General features: G+C 35.9%; 1 protein-coding gene across 7 annotated transcripts in view; it reads right to left on the reverse strand.

Moving 5' to 3' along the window:
- LSM14A (LSM14A mRNA processing body assembly factor) overlaps nucleotides 1–25,546 on the reverse strand; it is a 53,395-nt gene that overhangs the window by 14,283 nt on the left and 13,566 nt on the right. For all 7 annotated transcript variants that reach the window (XM_059903533.1, XM_059903532.1, XM_059903530.1 and 4 more), the window contains exons 2-4: nucleotides 13,269–13,432; nucleotides 10,447–10,576; nucleotides 3,449–3,571 (exon numbers count right to left, since the gene is read on the reverse strand). In XM_059903533.1, the coding sequence (XP_059759516.1) occupies nucleotides 3,449–3,571; nucleotides 10,447–10,576; nucleotides 13,269–13,432 (417 nt within the window). The remainder of the gene's footprint in view (nucleotides 1–3,448; nucleotides 3,572–10,446; nucleotides 10,577–13,268; nucleotides 13,433–25,546) is intronic.

Here is a 25,546-nt window from a genome sequence, read left to right on the forward strand (position 1 = left end):
TTTTGGTCTAAGAGAAAACATTTTGTAATCACTTATCACCTTATAAACAGATTTATCTGTCAAACAAGTGTTAAGTTTTTGGAAAAGCCTATTGTTTAGGTAATTTTATAATAGTACATTAAATGACCTTATAAACTTACAAAACTTTACTTCATTAAGGCTTTTCTTTAAGATCCTGTGACTCACAATATTACAGAACTGCAAGTGATAGCGCAATCACAGAAAGTAATAACTCACTGCTGTGTATTTTTTTTTTTTTAATATTTATTTATTTGGCCGCACTGGGCATGCACGATCTTTTAGTTGCGATATGTGGGATCTAGTTCCTTGACCAGGGATCAAACCTGGGCCCCCTGAATTGGGAGCATGGAGTCTTAGCCACAGGTAGGTCTCTGCATTTTGAAAACATTTGTAATTAAAGTCTAGTACTACATCATGATGGCAATTTTGTTATAAATAGGGAAATATACGTGATACTGGACATAGTAGGAATAAACTCATGAGCTCTTTTATAATAAACACACCCCCTCGAGTTATCTTCACATTCTTATTCTTACAGTTACAAGAAAATTCTAGGTGTTAAAATTTTATAAACTTCAAAAATTTTAGTTGGTGAAATTAAAATGCAGATTCCCAGGCCTCCTCTCCCACTGTTTTATTTAAACATACTTCTTTCTTCTAATAAATATGTAATTAAATTTTTAAAAAACATTTTAATCTATTTAAAACTTATTTTAGTCTTAAGTATGAGGGAAGGATTCTAGAGTTACTTTTCCAAATGATCAGGCAGTTGTCTGTTCACAACATCATTTATTGGATGGATCATTTAGTAGTCTTTTTCTACTAATTTAAAAATAACATCTTTATCATATACTAATTACTTATTTATACTTGGATCTATTTCTGACTTTTGCTCTATTCATCTCTAAATTTATTCCTGTACTGCTTTATTTTATGTATACTTTATTAAGGAGGTAAGCCCTATCTCATTACTTTTATTTTTAAAACAAAAATACATGTCTAGGTATACTTGCATGCTTATTTTTAGGATAGTCTGTGTATCTGTTTTATTAGGTTCTCTTACTATTCCATGTAGATTTATTGAAAGTACAGTAAATTTAATTATTATGAGAAAGTCTTCCTAATACTAAATCTTTTTATCTAGGAATCTTTTTACTAAATCTTTTTATCTAGGAATAAGATATGTTTCTTTGATTACATGTAACTTCTTTTATGTCCCTCTATTATATTTTGTATCTTTCATCATAGAGGCTGGCCATATTTCTTACTATGTATTTTATATATAATTTCGATTTCTTATCATTGTGAACATCTTCTTTTATCCCCATTAATAATCAGTGGGTTAGGTTTTAGGATATCTATTTTTTTTTTTTTTAATTTATTTACTTTTTGGCTGCATTGGGTCTTCACTGCTGTGCGCAGGCTTTCTCTAGTTGCAGTGAGCAGGGGCTACTCTTTGCTGCGGTGCACGGGCTTCTCGTTGTGGCTTCTCTTACTGCGGAGCACGGGCTCTAGGCACATGGGCTTCAATAGTTGTAGCATGCGGGCTCAGCAGTTGTGGCTCGCGGGCTCTACAGCACAGGCTCAGTAGTTGTGGCTCACGGGCTTAGCTGCTCTGCGGCAGGTGGGATCTTCCTCGACCAGGGCTCAAACCCGTGTCCCCAGCACTGGCAGGCGGATTCTTAAATCACTGAGCCATGGGGGAAGCCCTAGGACATCTACTGATTTTTATACTTATTCTCTACATTTTACCTCTATCTAATTTAAGTTTCATATTAGTTCTAGTTTTTCAGTGAATTCTCAATTCCAAGTAGGAAGTCAGAATTGGCAAATAATGCTATTCTAATATTCATACCTCTTATTTCTTTTTCATGTATTTCTGACATAGCTAAAAATTCCAGAACAATGCTAAGTAGCAATGAGAAAGGGAATCCTTACTTATGATTTTAATAAGAATCCTTCTGGTGCTTCAATATTAAGGTTAATGTTGGCTATTAATTAAGCTAGCTAACATCTACTGAGCACATTCTATGTGTCAGGCATTATGCTAAGGGCACTGCATACATTTCAAAAAAATTTAACCCTTACAATAAGTCTGTTGGTTTATCAGTAAAGTCCTGTTTTATAGTATGGAAAACTAAAGCTTAAAAAGATTAAATATCTTCTCTAAGAAGGAAATCTTAAAAAAATTAACAAACCAATACATACACACACAAATATACACTTATGTTAACCCAGATGAATGTCTGGATGTAAATATTTGTTATTTCTGGGTGGTGAGATTATAGGTATTTTTATTTTCTTCCTATGCTTAGGGTATCTCTTTTTTAAAAAATTTATTGAAGTATAGCTGATTTACAAAGTTGTGTTAATTTCTACTGTACAGCAAAGCAATTCAGTTATACATATATACATACACACATATATATTATATATATATACATTCTTTTTCATATTCTTTTCCATTATGGTTTATCACAGGGTATTGAATATAGCTTCCCGTGCTATACAGTGTGCTTAGTGTTATTTCTATTTTACCTACCAAAAATCCTTAGAATGTTAAAAAATTAAAAATTAAGTTTTTTAAAATCAATATGAATAAAAGTAACTACAACTATTTCAAAATATCTAAAGTGAGATACACAGGATTATGTTTAGCATTGGCTTGATTTTACCCTCAATTGCTTTAAAAAATACTGTCCTGATTATAATAGCATCTTTCTGAAATGACTTTACATTGTTTTAGTTAAAAGTAAACATCCACATAAAGCAATGGGCCAGTATCACCCACTTTAGCAGCAAATAAAGATAAAGAATCCTGGGACCACTGAAGGTTATGAGACTAGTTGGTGGAAAAACAGAATTAAAAAGAAATGAAACAGGATCCTTTAAGCTTATTAAAATGCAGATCTCCAAGCTCCAGTGATTCTGATGTAGCAGTTCTCAGGATCTACATTTTTAAGAAGCATTCCAGATCAGATGATTTGATTGTGGGTGGTCCACACTGAGAGCCACTGCTCTAGATTCTATGAGGATGCTAGGAAAGATGCAACAGCATAATGAATAGTTTGTTTCCTCAGCTACTATTTCAAATTCATCAAGGATAGTTCATCCTCAGTGGTGAGTCTGAGATTGACCAGTAATATTTAAGTATTATATACAAGTAATGTAATTGCTTTGTAAAAAAAAAATGTCAAACTTAGACAATGTTCACCATTTCAGTTTTATGATCTAGGAATTATAAAAAGTCTGAACAGTGGAAGTCATTCAATAATGTACTTATTGAACAACAATTTAAAAATTTTTTTAAAGAACTAAATAGAAATTATACATGTGAGTTACAAGCTGCAAAAGCTCTTACATTCAGAGGAAGACTATTATCTATAGAAATTTAGAATGGAAAATTTTGAAGGAAAAAACAGCTTACCTTGAGATAACTGTGTTTTTAGAGATCTTGTATCCTGTGTAAAGGCAGAACCAACTGCACTACTTTGGGATAGGGCACCGCTGTTCGATGCTTCTGTTCCAAAGGATGTCAAGGAGCTTCCAGCTTTAAGAAAATTTTTTTGAATGAAAAAAAATTTTTTTTAAATTTTAAACCTTTCAATTATATAAAGTAACACAGCATTTTAATAATTGTCCCTCCCTGTAGCACCTGTGTAAATTAATAATACTGGAAATTAATGAAACTGAATCAAAAAATAATTTGAGAAATTTTTGACCATATATGAAAAGCAAGCCCATATATATTCCAGCATCTTTGGATGCAAACAATTTTTTTAACATATGCAATACTTTCCTGGATAGTTATACGGATGGGACAGCAAGGATGTACATTAGATAGAGAAGTAGCAGAAATGGTACATTCAACACCAACATTAAGGTTCAATTATCTTAACACCAAATATCTGCACAAATAGCCAAATCAGCAGACAGGTCTATGAAGAGCTTTTCCAGCATTTCCAAGGCAATGGACAATTGACTCCAGTCCGTTTTAATGCCTCCCCTCAGGACAGTATTGTGGGACTGCATTCTGCCTAAAGCAACCACAAAAAGTTCTGGTAATATGAGGAACAAAATCCCTCGAAAGGACCTTTGCTATACTAGGTTATGTCAATCTTCTTTTCTACATTTCTTCAGAATTTATGGATCAATCACTTTCCATATGCTGTGCTCTCTTCTTAATATTTAATCTACATAGGTTTTCTCTAGCAGGAACTGTTTCAATAGCCCCTCTTCCCCCACCTCTAAATCCAATATAAAAGTGGTACTGAGAATAATCTTTTATGAAACAGAAAAATAATCACATCACTACAGTGCTTAGGACTCTCTGATGGCTTTCCACTGCCCTCAAGAAAAAAGTTCAAACTATTTACCTTAGTTTATAAGGTCCTCCCCCTTATCTGCCTACCTCTTTTCTCATTACTCATTTACACCTCTCTACTCCACAACAGAAGTTTAACTATCTGCTTTTAAATTACTTGAAGATTATGATCATGTTCCTCACATCTTCTCATTTCCAAGCTAAGCAACTCTAGTTCCTTCAACAATTACTCACCTTCACATGCTCTTTAAGCCTTGCCTCTTTTGATTTCTCCTAATTTAATGAATTCTAGTTGTTCATATCTCTCTTAAAACGGGGCATCAGAACTCAGCAAAGTACCTCAGACAATAAGAATGAATGGGACTCCTTTAGAGGTGTAATCCATTCAGGCTGCAGCCCCAGCCAGCTAAGGAGAGGCCTAACATAACCTCCCACAACATCCCCAGAAATGTTGAGACTACTGCTCTCAATAATTCTGTGGGATGCTGAATCTATCCCATTATCCCTAGTATTTCTGGGTAATGACCAAGACATAAACCACTCTGATGATGTGTATTCAACCTCCATCCTGCTCTGACTCAACCTCCTACTGCTTGTGCCTGTCTCCCCCCCGCACCCACCCAACCCCATGAGCAAACTCTTCTATATCCTCCGTCTCTTTTCTGAGTTCCCGGTCATACTACACCCACCTCCCTCATGCCATTGCTGCTACTGATTTATCTCAAATTATTTTTTATGTATAGTGTGAGGCAGGGGTCACTGTTAATTTTTTCCAAATAGATATCCAGCTGCTGCAAGATCATTTGTTAAAAAGATTTCCCCTTCTATCCACAGGAAAATAAAAGTGAAATTTATAATCATCATTCACAAAAAAAAAAAAAAAAAAGATTTCCCCTTCTCCATTGAACTGCACTGGCATCTTTGTCTTAAATCAGCATTTAAGTAGGTCTATTTCTGTACTCTCTATTCTTTACCCTGGTATATTTTTGTATTCTTATATCAATAATTCCCTGTTCTGAATCTTGAAATTGGGTGTATACCTCAAACTTCCTCTTTCTTCAAGAGTAGCTTGGCTATTACAGATTTTGTATTTCCATACAAATATTAGAATCAGCATGTCAATTTCTAATTTTAAAGTGTGATGGGATTTTGATCAGGATTGTGTTCAACCTGTAAACCAATTCTGGGGAAAGTGTCATCATAAAAATAATACTGAATATCCTAACCCATAAGCATGGATTAACTCTCCATTTATTTAGATTTCTAAATTCTCTCAGCAGTGTTTTGTGATTTTTATTGTAGAGCAGAGTATTCTCAACTTCAGCACTACTGACGTGTTGGGCCAGATAATTTTTTGTTGTGAGGGGTTGTCCCATGCGTTGTAGGATGTTAAGTAGCATCCCTGGCCTCTACCCATTAGATGCTAGTAGTATCCCCCAGTTGTGACAAACAAAAATATCTCCAGGCATTACCAAATGTCCCCTGAGGGAGGGGGGTAAAATGAACTCCCCTCCACTGAGAACCACATAGAGATTTTTAAATACTATCTTTTGTTATATTCATTGCTGGGTATCTGATGTTATTGGTGCTATTGTAAGCTGTGTTGCATTTTATATTTCATTTACCAATAATTTGTTCTAGATCAGCAAACTTTATCTATAAGTAGCCAGACGGTAAATAAAATATTCTAGGCTTTTCAGGCCTTATGCTCTCTGTTATAACTATACAACTCTGCCCTTGTAGTGTAAAAGTAGCCACAGACCACATGTAAATAAATGGGTATGGCTGTATTCCAGTAAAACAGGAGGCTGGTGGGATTTGGTCCACAGGCCATAGTTTGCCAAACTGTGTGTTCTGAATACAAAAATACAGTTGATTTTTGTATATTTACCATGTATTCCCTTACCATGCTAAATTCACTTATTCATTCCAGTAGCTTGAATATTCCTTTGTATTTTCTACATACACAATCATGTCACCTTCAAATAATGACATTTTTAGTTCTGCCTTTCCAATCTCTAAATCTTTTATTTATTTATTTTTTTCTTGCCTTATTGGACTGGCTAGGCCACCTCTAGAACAACACTACACGAAATAAGACAATTCTTTCGCTTTATTCCTTACCTCAAGGGAAAAGCATTCATTATCCCACCATTATGTGTGTAAGCTTTTCATTTCACTGATCAGATTAGGAAATTCCCTCCTCCTATTCCTTTGTTGTTGATAAATGGGTATTGAATTTTACCAAATGCCTGTTCTGTATCTCTTGGGATTGCAGTTTTTCTCCTTTATTCTGTTAATGTGGTAAATTACTAATGATTTTCAAATGTTAAAACATCTTTGCATTCCTGAGATGTCATTATGTAATATCCTTTTTATGAACTGCTGGCTTCCACTGCTAATACTATGTTAAGGATTTTTACATATATGTTCAGGGAAATTAGCTGTAATTTTAATTTCTTGTATTGATTTCATTTAGATACCATTTAGGTTTTGGTATCTCAGCTTGCCTTGGTTATCTGGTTAGGAAGTGTTCTTCCTTTATTCTCTCAAAGAGTTTGTGTAAGATTGGTAAAATTATTTCTTCCTTAAATGGTAGAATTTATCAGTAAAGCAAATAGTCTAGAATTTTCTTTACAGAAGATTTTAAATTAGTTTCAACTTCTTTAACAGGGTGATACTGAGATTGTACTTCCTCTTGTGTTGGTTTAGGAAAGTTGTATTTTCAAGGAATTTGTCCATTTCATCTGAGATGTCAAATCTGTTGACATAAAGTTGTTCACAATATCTTCATATTATCCTTTTAGGATCTATAGTGATGCCTACACTTTCATTCTTGATATCAATATTTGAGTCTTCTTTTTTTCCTTGTTTAGTCTTGCTAGGGGCTTATTAATTTTATGAAATTTTTCAAAGAACCAACTCCTGGCTTTGATGATATTATATATATTTTTTGACTTGTTTCTATTTCCTTGATTTCTGCTTTAAATTTTTTCTTCCTTCTAGTACTTTTGGGCTAATTTTCTTTCTTTTTTTTAGCTTCTTAATAAGCTGACAGCTTAGAGCACTGATTTTAAAATATTCTTGTTTTCTTATATATGTATTTAAAGGTATGAAATTTCCCCTAAGCAATGCTTAAGCTCCACTCACAAATTTTGATATGTTGTACTTTATGATTATATTTAAAAATATCTTATTTCCCCTATGATTTCTTCTTTAATTCATTAGTGATTTTTGTAAGTTTGCTCAATTTCTGTTTGAGCAAACAGAAATATACAACTATTTGTATATTTTTCAAGTTGTCTTTATTAATTCCAAATTTAATTTCTTTGTGGTTTGAGAAGATACCACGTATGATTTCAATCCTTCCGAATTTAATGTAACTCGTTTTATGGACCAGGATTTGATCTATCCCATTGATTGATCAATATTTACTAAAAAGAATCTATATTCTGCAATTGTTGGTGTTGGTGTACTATTTTATAAAAGTTACATACACATTTAGGATTGTTACAGCTTCCTGATGTACCGTTATAAAGAATGCTTCTTTATCTTTGGCAGTACTCCTGATCTTTAAGCTGTTTTGTCTGATGTTAATTTTCCTAACATAGTTTTCTTGTTATTAGTGTTTGTATGGTATGTCATGCCTTTTTCTGTTCTTTAACTTTCTGTCTTTTAATTCATATCTTATAAACATCACATAGCAGGGTCTTTTTAAAAAAAATTCAGTTTGATGATCTCTGCTTTTTAATTGGAATGTTTAATTCCTTTACACATTACCAAAGTAGATATATATATATTTATTTATTTATTTATTTAGGCTGTACCAAGTGGCATGAGGGAGTTTAGTTCCCTGACCAGGGATCAAACCTGTGCCCCCTGCAGTGGAGGCAGGGAGTCCTAACCAATGGACTGCCAGGGAATTGCCCCCAAGTAGATGTTTAACAATCCTTAGTCTGTCATCCTTAACGTATGAAACACCCTCCTGGTTTATGCTAACTTTATTTATTTATTTATTTATTTATTTTTGGCTGTGTCAGGTCTCAGGTGCAACACATGGGATCTTCATTGCGGCATGTGGGATCCTCCGCTGCAGCGTGTGGGCTCCAGAGCACGTGGGCTCTGTAGTTGTAGTGTGTGGGCTCTCTAGCTGTGGCCCGTGTGCTCAGTAGTTGCGGTGTGCGGGCTTAGTTGTCCCGCGGCATGTGACATCTTAGTTCCCCGACCAGAGATCGAACCCGTGTCCCCTGCATTGGAAGGCAGATTCTTAACCACTGGACAACCAGGGAAGTCCCTATGCTAACTTTAAAGTTCATAAGCATGTTAAGTATTCATTAAACTCAGTGATTAAAAATTAATGTGTACAAAACACTAGAGACCTAAGAGAATCACTGTCCAATATGGTTCTGCTATTTAAGCAGCTAAAATGTACCCACTGGCTGAACCCATGTTCAGCCACTATGCCTCCATCTTGCCCACAAGAGTAGTATGAGACTTAGCATGTCATGGCTGTTTTGATGCTTCAGTTTATTGTGAGATAATTAATTTTTCCTAATTAAAGTCAGTAATGACCTAATCTTTGCACATAAAAATTATTTGTGCATCATCTTAAAAAAAACAACAGTGCTTTAATTCTACGCAGTGCATCATTCCTTTCAAAGTATGAGAATATCTCTTTCTTCACAATCTTGCCAAAACAGAATATATTCAAACTTTTGGGTTTTTGTCAAATTGATAGTGAGAAATGGTGTCTTGGTGATGACTTAAGTTGTATATCTCTTATCATAAGCAAGATTTAAGCATCTTTCCATGTTTGAGCACCATTTGTATTTATTTTTTTCTGAAAAAGGCAAAGTCAGTTTCTAATCTTTACAAACTTTTCTGTTGGATTGTAGAGCTTTATTTTTAGAAGCTCTTTAGATATTCAGGATATTAACCCTTCATGATATAAATTGCAAATAAAACTATGAAAATTAAAATAGAAAAAATTCCCCCCAAACAGCAATAGTGTAATCTTGATTTATTTAAACTTTCTCTTTACATCAGAATACTAGGCACAGAAAATGAAAACAAAAGGCTTAAATTAAAATCTGGCTTAATTTGTACCAACACAAACTAATCTGAGTTAATTCCGTTTCTAAAAAACATCTGCCACCTTAATCAACGCTACAGTCTTCCTCCTCCTCGTTTAACTACTTCTAAATACTATATATAGTTCTCTCTCTATATAGTTCTTCTATATATAGTTCTTATTTCTGTGTGGTTATGTTATCTGATATATACGTAGTACCAGTTGTTTCTGTTTGTATTCATTCAATTTTTGGATTTACTTTTTTCCCATTGTTTTTTATTTTGTGAATAAGTAAAACATTTACATACTTGGAAAGTCACAACTATATAAAAAATATTCATAGAAAGGAATTAATTTTAACAAAACCTGTTAACATACTAATGAGTTTCAAGATAAACCTGAAACTGGATTTGTGATCAGTGAAATAAACTGATAAGTGATTATTTCAATGGAATTAAAAAAGATTAAGGGCTAGAGTTTGAGATTTAAAACTCTTCTTTACTGTGGAAATTTCAATAAAGGTGTACTTAAGAGCTAAAATGTACAACTATAAAAATAAACACAAAAAAATCTGATCTGATTATACCTGGCTTTTGCACATGATAGCCTTTGTCCTCCAATCATAAATAGGACTGTTATTAGCCTAGCCCTCCTATATTTTCTCCTTATAGTGTTATATATTGATACTGCTCCCTAATAATGGCATTATCTCTACTTCCCTTTTTGAAAACCCACAATGTTGGAAAAAATGCTTATTTTAAATGGATATATCTTATGTAAATTTAAAATAACATTCAATAAAATTTGGTAATTGGATATATCTAGATTTTAAAAAAATGTTAGCATTCTAAGAGATGGCCTTTATAGAACCACTAATCATTAAGGACATTAAAATAAAGTCTTTAAAATAATAGGCTACAAAAGGAACACCAAACAATATGTCTGAAAATTTGTGGTTTTATATATCTTTGTGGTAAAGACAAGGAAATTACAAAAAAGAAAGAAAAAAAAGGAAAAAAGCACAACATACCAACACCAACAGCCCCAAACTGCTGCCCAACTAATGAACTTGGACTGAATTGACTGTATGTTGGCATCCTGCCGAAAGGTCCATAGGAGCCCACTGACTGGAATGAAGAAGTAGATGAGCCTAGTGAAGACTGAAGAAAAGATCATGGGTTAATTTTCCAGGCTCTAAACAATATGTACATAATGGAAAGAAATTCGGATATTTACATTTTAAAGAAAACTATTAAATTACAACTACTAGACACAAAAGCAATTATAACAACTTGCAACACGCATTTAATGTTAAAACAGCTGAATAACCTGATTGCAGTATTTATGTACATGTGTCAATTGTACGCAATGTGATTTATAAATGCTTTTTTCTATAATGAACTCTTCCTCTGAGTTCAGTTTTACAACAGATTTAGGAAAGAACCGAAGAAAAGTTACCCGAACAAGTAAACTAACTTTGCTTAAAGAAAAAATATGAGAAAAATCAAATTTCGTTATAGTACTAAGTTTCAGTCTGGTGATGACATAAGTAAGACATCTGACTTTTGATTTTACTCTTATTTTCAATCACTTGAGGTATACTATTAAATTTACGGGAAAGAAATGCAGAAACAAACTATCCTGTACAAAACCACTTACTACTTACACTTATAAATATAGTTATTATTACGTTAAAGAGCACTTTATAAAAAGCTTCTTACTAAACCTAAAATATATATATATAAATATATATGTATATACATAAACTTTTATACATTAATTTATCTTAACATAAAATGTTTTATAATATAAATATGAAGTGTACTAACAGCCACCAGGATACAAGTTCACTGATGGCAGAACCCTGTCTGTATGTTTGCTGCTAGTGTCAGACACATGGCAGGTATTCAATAAATACTACTGAACGAATGAATCAAAAGATCAAAAGCCAAAATTTACAGTGGTTGGAAGAAGGTTTTAAAAATCATTTTGAATTGTGCTCTCTAGGTTATTCTCATTCCATAAAACTGATTGATTAAATAAGTTGTTCCCTGGAGAGTTATCAAAAGATATGAGAGTCCAGTAACATGGCTCTTCGGTGTAGGCAGCTATTTCTATGAGAATGTGTCTCTTCTCCCTCCATTTACGAAGTTCACATTTTCTCAGGATTCTTTCAGACTTAATTCCTCAAAAGTAAGACTTAAAAAGCAGGGGATAGATAAGAGTAGAGAATTTCTCCAGTTTATGTTGCAAGAACCAAATTTATTATTTCTTAATAAAAAGCTTATCTTATATTCAGAAAAATAGTAAGTAAATGTTAAAAGGTACTTTCTCTTTTTTTTCCCATTTTAATTTTATATAGCACTTAATATTTTCTTCAGAAGAGTTCATTAGGTATTTCCTTTTAATAGCTGGAAGGCACATTCTATGCAAGATAATATTTATTTTAATAGTCAGTTTTGTGAAAACCTAAGATTTTTATCACTCACAGCATAAAAAAGAGGAAGTTAAAAAAAACCAACAAGCATATTTTACTGCAAATGACCAAAGACTTCTGACAAGAAAAAAACTTGAGAAGAAAATGGATTCAGCAGGAAAACCATATGGGGGCCACAAAGTTTTTAACCATCTATGCCTGCAACTAAAAATACTCTTTATGTTAACCTGCTTCCTCTGCTGCGATAGTAGAAATTCAGAGTTTCTATGTGCTTCCAATTAACATATAAACAGGTACTATAATGAACATCTTCTTTAATTCATAATTTACAATCGTTTAGACATCATGTGTTTCTGTTTTAAATAAAATATACAAATTTTACAATTCCTCGGGCTTCCCTGGTGGCACAGTGGTTAAGAATCCGCCTGCCAATGCAGGGGACATGGGTTCAATCCCTCGTCCGGGAAGATCCCACATGCCATGGAGCAACTAAGCCCGTGCGCCACAACTACTGAAGCCTGTGCACCTAGAGCCCGTGCTCTGCAACAAGACAAGCCACAATAATGAGAAGCCCGTGCACCGCAACGAAGAGTAGCCCCCACTCGCCGCAACTAGAGAAAACCTGCGCACAGCAACGAAGACCCAACACAGACAAAAATAAAAACAAATAAATAAATTAACTGATTAAAAAAAAACTTCTCTTAATTGAGAATACTTAGGATCGTCTTCTTTAATACTTTATTTAGGGAATTGAACGACGTATCTGTACATGTTAAAATCCTTTTCTGTTTGTGCATTGCATGTATTCTATAACAAACATATAATATATAATGTGATTTAGCATTTTTTTCGTTAAACTCAGTCATCTTACCTAAGAGTAGCCATCACCACCCTGGTTTGTAATATGAACCACGTGTGAATAATATAGTGGCATAGATCCTGGATTCTAGAGCCAGAATTCCTGGGTCTGTTCAAATTATGGGTCTACTTCAATTTCCTCACTTATAAAAATGAGGATTATAAAAAGGAGAATAACTATAATACCAAGCTGAGAGGGTGTTGTGAGGATTGTCCTATTGTATATGCAGTGCTTTGAATAGTGCTTCTTATAAAGTTAGATCTCAATAAATGTTAGCTATTTTAACCATTGTTGAAATCAGAAAGTATCTTTTGATAAAAATTAATTCCTCAGCTATTTCTTACTCTATTTAGTCCCAACTTATTATCTAAAGAGAAAAACCTGGATGAGAACATTATTCAGTTATTTTGGGTATCCAGGTAACTAGAAAATGGTAATAAGCTATATGAACATTTAATCGAGGAAATTTAAAAAACAAAAACAAGGAGAGGCAAAATCCAAGGCTAGTTACGTGCATGAAATTTAGTTGAACTCCAAGACAAATTTACTATGTTACCTGAACGATAGCTGGGTCCTGAGGCAAAGAACATTGTGGTTTTGGTGGCTCACAAACAGTGAGATCTTTAATATCACTCCCACGGAATATAATGTATTCAAAGACTTCATCTCGAGGTGGTATTGGACGATCTGTTGGTCTGTCTTCTGTACCAAAGGACCGAACTGGTGAGAAAACAGAGGATATGAGATACATTTCTACTCACTGTATTCAGGTAGTGCCTCTTACAATGAACCGTTTCAAGTACTAAACAGCAGTTCTTAAATGCCATCCATGAGAAAGTATTCATTAATTTGTAGTTAAGTAAATTTTTTTTTTTAAGTGGAAAACAGAGTGGGTTTTGCATAGAGCTAAATGTGTTCAATTTAAAAGACTATTGGCAGGGCTTCTCTGGTGGCGCAGTGGTTAAGAATCTGCCTGCCAAGGCAGGGGACACGGGTTCGAGTCCTGGTTCGGGAAGATCCCACATGCTGCGTAGCAACTAAGCCCGTGCACCACAACTGCCGAGCCTGTGCTCTACAGCCCGTGAGCCACAACTACTGAAGCCCGCGTGCCTAGAGCCCGTGCTCCACAAGAGAAGCCACCACAATGAGAAGTCCGCGCATGGCAACGAAGAGTAGCCCCCGCTCACTGCAACTAGAGAGAGTCCGCGCGCATCGACGAAGACCCAACACAGCAAAAAAAAAAAAAAAAGTTATCTTTAAAAAAACAAACAAACAAGACTATCGGTATTATGAGGTTGTGTTCTTCCTACATTTTTATTTACTTATATCTTTGGTGGTGGTGATAAGAGGTGTTAAAAATGTCCTTCATTGTTATTTATTTTTAATGCCCTCATTCAGCAAAATAAAAAACTGGCAACCTGTGTGATATTTCGTGTGTGTGTGTGTGTGTGTGTGTGTGTGTGTGTGTGTGTGTGTAGTAAGTGAAGATGTGAAGATTTTCCCAATCTACAAAAACCCCAAAGTTTGGGAAACTGAGCTTCGGGTTTAAGAGAAGAAAATGGAAAGAATATCTATCTTGGTGAATAGTACGTCCTCTAGGAGCCAAGGAAAGCAGCTGTCAACTATTCAGCTCCATGGGATAGCCTGAAATGCCCTAGTTACCTAAAATATATATCTCATAATTAAATCTGATTATTTTAACACTTAAGATAGCATTACTCAAAGGTGAACTGTGGACCACCTGCATCAGGGTAAGCTAGAAAGATTCTCGAATCCACTGACTCAGATTTTCTGGGAAGAGGGTACAGAAATCTGCATTTTAAACCAATTCCTCAAGAGTTTCTTATGAATACTAAAGTTTCAGGTTCACTATCTTAGAAGACTTCTGATGTTGACATCCCTATAGAAACTCCAAATAAGAAAGTTTGCAATATCAGATATTATTCATTTAAAGAGTGTCCTAGAGGAAGTAAACACCTTAACATTGTGCAAAGTTTTGAATGTATGCATTTTTCTGCAGAACTGATCCATAGCTAGATAGAAAATAAAGATTTCAGTTTAAATAATGCCTTTTTTTAAATCCTAAAAATTCTTTCTAGTACTTATGAGACTTCCAGGAAAGATGATGGCATAGTTGTAGGTTTGCAGAATATGCCTCCCTAAAAACTAAAGAAAATTAAAAAGTTAAAATATCCTTAAACCAGGAAAATACCTCAAACCTATACCGTAAAGCTTTATTAAAAACTATCATTCAGATACTGAATAAGTTAGTGCAAACCGGAAGACCAACTCCAGAATCCATATGTAGCATGCTGAGAAATTTTCCCAGGCACCCTCCAACTTGGTGGATGGGGACACAGATGTGATAAAGGAAAAGATGTAGAACGTCCTAGCTGAAGCATCCCTTCCTCTGGTGGCCGAACAATACTTTATCAGGGTGGGAGCAAGTGACAAGGTCCTACATCTTGTCCTTTAACCAAAAGGAAGGCCAAAAAGTATTAGAAAAAGCAAGACTAAGAAAATTACAAGTAGGCCAATCTCACTCCTAAACTTAGCACCATCACTACTGCCACCATACAATGCTTTATAAAGTCCCAAACCTCCAAAGTAACAGATTAGCTCATCCTGAAGCTGCAGGCAGGTGGGGTGGGGTTTAAAGGTCTTCCATCTATTTACAAAACCAAAGAGAAGCTCTACTAGGCTTTCTAAGGCATAACAAAACCATTCAAACTATACCCATGTAGTCAAAAGAAAGATGAAAAATCCATTCAGGATTAATTTTTTTTTTTTTTAAAGAAATTCACGTTCTTTTATTTATTTATTTATTTATTTATGACTGTGTTGAGTCTTCGTTTCTGTGTGAGGGCTTTCTCCAGTTGCGGCAAGTGGGGACCACTCTTCATCGCGGTGCGCAGGCCTCCCACCACCGCGGCCCCCCCTGTTGCGGAGCACAGGCCCCAGACGCGCAGGCTCAGCAATTGTGGCTCACGGGCCCAGTTGCTCCGCGGCATGTGGGATCCTCCCAGACCAGGGCTCGAACCCGTGTCCGCTGCATTGGCAGGCAGACTCTCAACCACTGCGCCACCAGGGAAGCCCCCAGGATTAATATTTATCACAGGAAACAGAAGAAAATTTCAGAAAGAACTGCTTTACATTCTCAAGAAAAATAAAACTCTTATGATCAAAATGATACTGAAAAGAAAAGGTAGCATAGTTAAGGAAAGAAAAAATAGACAAGGCAAATATAACAGCAGAACTAATAAACATATCAACAATAAAGAGAACAGTCTCTGAGAAAGACAACAGAATAAGAGAAAATATAACTAAAGATATAACAAGTATCCTGACATAAAGACCTAAATTTGATCAGGTTTCATTGTACTTCCAGGAAAAAAAAATTTAGTGCACTATAAGCCATACAGACTTATCCTTTGCTACATCAAAATAAAGAACTCACAGAAACAGTGGCATCAAAAAATAAGAGATGGACAACAAATCCATTTAAGCACATAAATATATGTGACAATTTACTAAGGTGCTAGAATAGAATGTAAATTTAATAGTTCTGAAAAAGACTACAAAGTTACAAAGTGTTGCAAAAATTAGGATGGTACCTATTTCACACAGTATTCTAACAAAAATTGGGAGATGAAAATGACAAGAAGCAGAGGAAACACAAAAGGAAATTCATAAACTAATACTCATCTTTTATAGTAGGAGTCACCTGATAAAATTTTGGGGGACGTTGATAAATTAACATAGGTAGGCTTAAAAATTTGTTATTTGTAGTCCTAAAGGTAACCAACAATAGAGTTGAAAACTAAAGGCATACTTTCCAAAATATGGTATGAAGAAAACCGCTACCGGGCTTCCCTGGTGGCGCAGTGGTTAAGAATCTGCCTGCCAAGGCAGGGGACACAGGTTCGAGCCCTGGTCCAGGAGGATCCCACATGCCACGAAGCAACTAAACCCATACGCCACAACTACTGAGCCTGAGCTCTAGAGCCCGCGAGCCACAACTACCGAGCCCTCGTGCCACAACAACTGAAGCCCACGTGCCTAGAGCTCGTGCTCCACAACAAGAGAATCCACTGCTATAAGAAGCCCACGCACCGCAATGAAGAGTAGCCCCCGCTCACCGCAACTAGAGAAAGCCGGCACAGCAACAAAGATCAATGCAGCCAAAAATAAATAAATAAAAATAAAAGTTCCCTTTAAAAAAAAAAAAAAAAAAAAGCTACCATACAGCAAAAGAGGGAAAATGAAAAAGTATGAAAACAGAGACCATGAAGAATGATTTGCACACACTAAGAGTTTGAGAAACAGGCTCTAATGATGGAAACTGATTTGATCAGATTTAATGTTTTCAACAGACAGTTTTTTTTTTAAAATTTTTATTTATTTATTTATTTATTTATGGCTGTGTTGGGTCTTCGTTTCTGTGCGAGGGCTTTCTCTAGTTGCGGCAAGCGGGGGCCACTCTTCATCGCAGTCAGTGCGCGGGCCTCTCACTGTCGTGGCCTCTCTTGTTGCAGAGCACAGGCTCCAGACGCGCAGGCTCAGTAATTGTGGCTCATGGGCCTAGTTGCTCCACGGCATGTGGGATCTTCCCAGACCAAGGCTCGAACCTGTGTCCCCTGCATTGGCAGGCAGATTCTCAACCACTGCGCCACCAGGGAAGCCCAACAGACAGTTCTTGTAGCATTATAAAGAATAAGTTAATTAGAAGAGCAATCAGAAGGGAACACATGTCTGGAAGATAACAGAACAAATGAGAGGTGGTGAAGGTTGAAACCTGGACATTGAGAGTAGAAAGAGAGAAGGCCGGACAAACACAGAAAAGGTAGAAAATTACTAGTACTATTCTGCTACAAAACATTTCAATACATGAATTAGCTCACGTGCAACTGGTTAGTAAGGGAATTATGTCAGTACAGTCAAAAATCACATTGTTTCATCCCTAATTTTTTTAACCTGTTATTTTTATTTATTTATTGCACTTTAGGGGGCAGCAGCTAAACACAGAAAGCCACAGAGTAACAGTATATGATGCCCAATCACCCCAAGTTTCCTCTTGGCTCAATTTGGCTACATAATCAGTCTTATAAGTGCTTATTGCATGGTTCTCCCTGATCCTGATGCACTCTTTCATTGTCTCCAACAGCAGACTCAACTCTTTTTTATACTTTCTTCCATCAGGCTACCTTACATTTTTTTCTTTCAAGCTGGCAGATGACTTCATTGTTAGGTATACTTCACCAGCATTTTTGTTAATGCTATCATTTCGATTCATTTTCTTTTTCTTCTTTTCTTTTTTTTGGTCGCGCCACTTGGCTTGCAGGATCTTAGTTCCCTGACCAGGGACTGAACCTGGGCCCCAGTAGTGAAAGCACCAAGTCCTAACTAAGCACTGGACTGCCAGGGAATTCCCTATTTTTCTTAATCGTGGTAAGAATACATAACATGAGATCTACCCTCTTAACAAAATTTTAAGTGTACATCACAGTATTGTTAATTATAAGTAGAGCTCTACAACTTTACCACCTTGCTTAACTGAAACTTTATACCCATTGAACCACAATGTATCATTTCCTCCTACCCCTAGCCCCTGGCAACCACCATCCTCCAGTATTTTTTCTTCTGTGACTTGGAAAATAAAATGAAAAAGGAAGCAGAGGGCCAGTTTGGAAATTACTGGGCAAGTGTTGGTGAAAAGGTACCTAAAGAAAGAGGTCAAAATATAACATGGTTTATCAAATGTAATTTCTTACTTAGAATTCTACAACTCTGTCCACTCTTTTTCAAAATAGACTGCTATATTATTTGTGACATCAAATAATATATTTGATATACAATAATATATTGTATATTAGGTAAATATACAATAACATTAAACATGCTATGTATGAGGCAGATTATAAAACTATTATTTTCAAAAGATTACAACTGTCTAAAATAAAAACATATATGTGAGTGACATCATGAAAGATGGTAGAGTAGGAAGCTCCAGGAATCGGTCCCTCCACCCAAACAACTATTGGGCTGGCAAACAGTCTGAATTAACCTTTTTGGAACTATGGAATCTAGTCAAATGCCTGTAGCATCCAAGGGAGCACTTAATGAAGAAAGAGGCCAGTAACCTTTGGTGAATTTTGGCATTTTGCAGAGTGGCTGGTTATTACCATTCATCATCTCCCATCTCTGTAAAGGGCAGCTTTGGGGACAGTGGCCCATGTTTCTGGTGCAGCTTGCTGATGCCAGGTGGGCAACAGGGATCCTGTCCTCCAAAAAATTAGGGCTGTATGACATGATTTGCCTGAAAATTCACTGAGGGGCCAGCACAGAGGCTGGCCATTGTTTCAACCCTCAAGGGCAGGGCACAAGTGGCTTCCCTAGTAGTGCTGGTGAAGGCATTTAGAAGAGTTAGCATATCCTTTCCCCCTCAACAACAGCAGAATGTACATTATTCTAAATGGCACATGGAACATTTTTCAGGACAGACCAAATTTTAGGCCCAAACCAGCTCTCAATAAATTGAAAAGGATCGAATTTTATGAAGTATTCTCTCTGAACACAGTGGAATGAAGCTAGAAATTAATAATAGAAGGGAAACTGGAAAATTCACAAGTACGTGTGAATTAAACTGACTCTTAAAGAACCAATAAGTCAAAGAAGAAAGCACTAGGGAAATTAAGAAAAATCTGAAGACAAATGAAAAAGAAAATACCACCTGCCAAAATTAGGGGATGTAGAGAATGCCATACTCAAGCAGGAAATTTATAAATGCTATATTAAAAGAATCTCAAATCAACTTTATTAAGAAACTAGAAAAAGAGCAAACTAAACCCAAATCCAGCAGAAGGAAGGAAGGAAATTATACTGGATTAGGGCTGAGATGAACAACATAGAGAACAGAAAAACAGAATCATCAAAGCCAAAAATTGGTTCTTTGAAAAGATCAACAAAATAGACAAACCTTAAGCTAGACTAGACTGACTAAAGAAAAAGATGAGCAGATGTAAATAACTAAAATCAGATGAAAGCAAGGACATTACTACCAACCTTATAGAGATTAAAAGACTCAGGAGAATACTGCAGACAATGTATGCCAACAAAATAGATAATCTAGACAAAAAAGAAAAATTCCCAGAAACATACAAATTACTAAAACTGACTCAAAAAGAAACAGAAAATCTCAACAGATCTTTAACAGGTCCAACAAGAGACTGGACCAGTAATCAAAAACCTCCAAACAAAGAACCAGGTCCAGTTTCACTGGTGAATTTTACTAAACATTTTAACATCAATCCTACTCAAACTCCTCCAAAAAAACAGAAGAAAAGGGAACACTTCCTAACACATTCTATGAGGCCAGCATTACCCTGATACCAAGGTCAGACAAAGATACTGTAAGAAAACTACAGACCAATATCTCTTATGAATACAGACACAAAAACCCTCAACAAAATACTGGCAGGCTGAATCCAGCAGTACATTAAAAGGACTATAAACCATGAACAACTGGGATTTTATTCTAAGAATGCAAGGGTGGTTTAACACACAAAAAAATTCAATGTAATATGCCACATTAATAGACCAAGGTAGGGGGGAACCCCACAGGTTTACTGCAATAGATGCAGGAAAAGCAGTTGTTAAATTTAACACCCTTTCATGATAAAAACACTTAGCAAACTAGGAAAAGAAGAAAACGTACTTTATATGATAAAGGGCATATATGAAAAACCCACAGCTAACATCACATTAAATGGTGAAAGACAGAAAACATTCCCCTAAGAACAGAAACAAGACAAGGATGTCCACTTTAACTACTGCTATACAACAATGTACTAGAAGTCTTAGCCGGCACAATTAGGCAAGAAAAAGAAATAAAAGGCATCCAAATAAGAAAGAAGTAAAACTCTTTTTGCAGATGACACGATTCCATATATAGAAAAGTCCATAAAATCTATTTTTAAAAAAACTACTAGAGCTAATAAATGAAGTCAGCAAAGTTACAGGTACAACATCAGCACAAAAATCAGCCGTGTTTCTACCTACCAACAATGACCAATCCAAAAAAGAAACTAAGAAAACAATCGCACTTACAACAGCATCCAAAGGAATAAAATACCTAAGAATAAATTTAACCAAGGAGGTAAAAAACTTGTACACTAACAATGACAAAATGTTGCTGAAAGAAATTGCAGACCTAAATAAACAGAAAGTCATCCCAGGTTCATGGATTAGAAGACTTAAGATTACAATGCTCCCCAAAGTGATCTACAGATTCAGTGCAGTCTCTATCAAAATTACAATGGCCTTCCCCCTTCCCCCAGAAATGGAAAAGCTAATTCTCAAATTTATATGGAACTTCAAGGGAGCCTGAATAGACAAAAGAATTTTGAAAACACTGGAGGACTCATACGTCCTGATTTCAAAAACTACTACAAAGCTACAGTAGTCAAAAATAGTGTGGTACTGGCATAATGATAGACATATAGATTTATGGGATGGAATACAGAGTCCAGAAAGAAACCCAAACATCTATGACCAATTAATTTTAGACAAGGGTCCAAGACTGTTCAACAGGGATAACAGAACAGTCTCTTCAAAAAATGTTCTGGGACAACTGGATAACCAAATGTGAAAGAATGAGGGTGAAATCGTACCTTACTCCATATACAAAAATTATCCCTAAGTGGGTGTGATATTAAGATATGGTAAGAAATACACACACACACACACATATATATACATATATATATATACATATGTATATGTATATGTATGTATATATATATATATATTTATATATGTATATATATATATGTCTTTGTCTCTAGCTCCTGGCCAGAGTGCCTAAAACTTCTGTAATTTCCTAAGAGACAAAGGTACTAAGAGCATCTTTTGTTCTTTTGTTTGGTCTTTGACCCTGGCTTCTGACATAGAGCTCCTAAATCTCTTGGAATTTCCTGGGTGATATCAGAGCATCTTTTGTTCTAATGAGGAGACTCTTGGTGATCTCCTGCGTAGCTTCAGGAAGGGGGCTGGACATCAGAAAGACGAAGCTATGATAAGGAGCTTGAAACTTTCAGCCTCACCTCTCACCCTCTAAGGAGGGAAGAGGGACTTGAGATTGAGTTAATAATTGATCACGCCTATGTGATGAAGCCTCCATAAAAATCTGTAAACTATGGGGTTTGGAAAGCTCCCTGGTTGGTAAAGATGTGGAGGTGCTGGGTGATGTGCCTACAGAAGGCACGGAAGCTCGGCACTACTTCCCATATTTTGCCTTATACATCTCTTTCATCGAGCTGTTCCTGAGTTGTATCCTTTTATAATAAACCAGTAATCTAGTAAGTAAACTGTTTTCCTGAGTTCTGTACGCTGTTCTAGCAAATGATCAAACCAAGGAAGGGGTTGTGGAAACCCCCAATTTATAACCAGTTGGTTAAAAATACAGGTCACAAGCTGGGACTTGAGACTGGTGTGGGGAGTGGGTGGGGGGAAGTCTTATGGAACTGAGCCTTTAACCTGTGGTATCTGACACTAACTTCAGATAGACAGTGTCAGAATTGAGTTAAATTGTAGGACACCCAGTTGGTGCCCAAGGGGTTGGAGAATTGATTGATGTGGGAAACACTCCCCCCCACCACAATTTGGAAGCCAGAATGGAGGAGAAACACAGAATTTTTATTTTAGTGGGTCAATGACCTAAATATAAGAGCCAAAACTATGAAAATATTAAGAGAACATAGGAGTAATCTTTATGACCCTGAATTTGACAATGGATTCTTAGATTTGACACTAAAAGCAACAGTAACAAAAGAAAAAAACAGATGAATTGGACTTCATAAAAATTAAACCCTTCATAAAAATTAAACCCCTTCTTAAACAGTATTAAGAATATTAAAAGACAGGCTATGAAATAAGAGAAATGTTTGCAAGTCATATATAAGTGCTTAATATGTAGAATATATAAAGAACTCAACAAATTGTTAAAGACAAACAATCCAATTAAAAATGAGCAAAAACTTGGAGACACTTCTCAAAAGAAGATATACAAATAGCCAACAAGCTCATGAAAAGATGTTTAATATCCTAAGTCATTATGGAAATGCAAATCAAAACCAACATGAAATACCACTTCACAACAACTAGGATGGTTTTAATAATAAAATCAGAAAATAACAAATATTGACGAGGATGTGGAGAAATAGGAATCCTTGCACACTGCTGGTAGAAATGTGAAATGGTGCAGCTGCTGTGGAAAACAGCTTGGTGGTTCCTCAAAAAACTAAACATATAACAACCAAATGACTCAGCAATTTCACTCATATATATAAAAAACCTATGTCCACACAGAAATGAATGTTTCAAGTAGCATTATTCATAATAGTCAAAAGTTGGAAACAACCCAAATGCCCATCAACAGATGAACAGATAAACAAATTGTGTTTTTTACACACACACACACACACACACGAACGAGTATTATCCAGCCATAAAAAGGAACAAAATGCTGATACATGTTACAGCTAGAAAGAAGCTCCAAAGCATTATGCTAAGTGAAAGAAGACAGACACAAAAGTCACCTATTATACAATCCCTTTTACATAATATATCCAGAATAGGAAAAGCCAGAGAGACAGAAAGCAGATTAGTGGTTATTGAGGAAAGGCGGGGAAATGGGGAGGGAATTACTTAATGCGTAAGGGGTATTTTCCCAAGGTAGAGGTAGTGGTTACACAACACTGTGACTAGACTAAATGCCACTGAATCATACACTTTATAATGGTTAATTGTATGTTATATGAATTTCACATCAATAACATACACAGGGACTTCACTGGCAGTCCAGTGGTTAAGACTCTGCACTTCCACTGCAGGGGGCACGGGTTCAAGCCCTGGTCTTCCTGGTATGGAAACTAAGATCCCACATGCCACGCAGTGAGACAAAACAAAAACAAAACAAAAAACCACACACCCCCCCACAAATATAGCTGGTAAGAGAATACATAAAATGATAATAATAGTTGGATCAGAATGTTAAAACTAGGGGTGGTTGTCCTCTATATTCTCAACTTCATCATGTTGTTACCTTGCTTTAATAAGTATTCTAGTTTTTCTTATTCCCCAAACTAGAAAAGCCCAAATTTTAGGCCAGTGTTCAAAAGAGGGGGAAGTAGGGAAAATACTTTTTTTTTCTATTAGTCTTAAAAGAATATAATCAATTCCCCACTCTGGCTATAAATAGCAAAGATTTATTAATAAAAATGTATACCATGATACTCTTTTTTTAAAAAAGAGATAGGGTCAAAGTTCTGGCAAAATCATTTATCTAAAATATCTCTATCTCTAAATCAAGGCAAGCTCAAATATCACACTGTCAAACCTGGTTAACAGTATATTAATACCCATACCCACAGTCATAGTACATGACTACAGGGAAGAGCTATAGTGACCAAATTCCCAATACAATACCTCCATTATAAAATACCCAAGCTTTCTAAGTTTAAATGATAAATATATCCATAGTTAAGTATGGTTACCATCCTCAAAATAACATTAGTATTTTCCAAAAGCCTTAACTTTTTTTTAAAGTCTTTATTGAATTTGTTACAATATTGCTTCTGCTTTATGTTTTGGTTTTTCAGCCCCGAGGCATGTGGGATCTTAGCTCCCTGACCAGGGATTGAACCTGCACCCCCTGCAATAGAAGGCGCAGTCTTAACCACTGGACCACCAGGGAAGTCCCAAGCCTTAACTTTTGGACACAAACTAAAAATTATAAATTAGGCTCTAATACTGATTGATGAAGAAGAAAAATAAGTCTGTTGAATACTAAAATGGGAGAGCAATAAACAAAAGGTTGAATTATTCAAGAATGTCCAAAAGTTAGTTGCGAAACTAAGGCTATGTTCAAATGGAAATCTAGAATAACATTTATACTGTAGTTTTTTTAAAAATTATTTTTTAATTAATTAATTAAATTTATTTATTTTTGGCTGCGTTAGGTCTTCGTTGCTGCGCGCGGGCTTTCTCTAGTTGCGGTGAGCAGGGGCTACTCTTTGTTGCAGTGCAAGGGCTTCTCACTGCGGTGGCTTCTCCTGTTGCAGAGCACGGGCTCTAGGCACATGGGCTTCAGTAGTTGTGGCGCACGGGCTCTAGAGCCCAGGCTCATCAGCTGTGACACATGGGCTTAGTTGCTCTGCGGCATGTGGTATCTCCCCAGACCAGGGCTCGAATCCGTGTCCCCTGCATTGGCACGCGGATTCTTAACCACTGTGCCACCAGGGAAGCCCCATGATGTAGTTTTAAAGTTAAAACTCCTGTCAAGTATCAGTTGTAAGACCTGGTCCCAGACACTTACCCAAACTTAAGTTCCAACCAAGCTCATTATTCTCCATACACGGAGCAGGTTTTCTGTCCTCTACCAAAGCTCCTCCCCACATCTGACCTATCCTAAGTTTCAGCTTGGATACTACTTGTATTCATCATGGTTCTCCACAGAAACAGAACCAACAGGATGCACGTATACAAACAGACAAAGAGAGATTTATTTTAAGAAATTGGGCTCATGTGAAAATCCAAAATGTGCAGAGTAGGCCAGCAGGCTGGAGACCTGGAGAAGAGTTGTGTTTGAGTCCAAAGGTGGTCTGCTGGCAGAATTCCTTCTTGCTCAGAGGAGGTCAGTCTTTGTTCTATTAGGGCCTTCAACTTGACTGGATGAGGCCCACCCAGGTCCCACATCATGGAGAGTAAATATGCTTTACTTTAAATCCAGTAATTTAAATATTAATCTGGTTCAAAAAACACCTTCAGAAAGGTCCA

The sequence above is a fragment of the Balaenoptera ricei genome, chromosome 19 (genome assembly GCF_028023285.1).
Source record: "Balaenoptera ricei isolate mBalRic1 chromosome 19, mBalRic1.hap2, whole genome shotgun sequence".
In the NCBI taxonomy this organism is placed as follows: domain Eukaryota; kingdom Metazoa; phylum Chordata; class Mammalia; order Artiodactyla; family Balaenopteridae; genus Balaenoptera; species Balaenoptera ricei.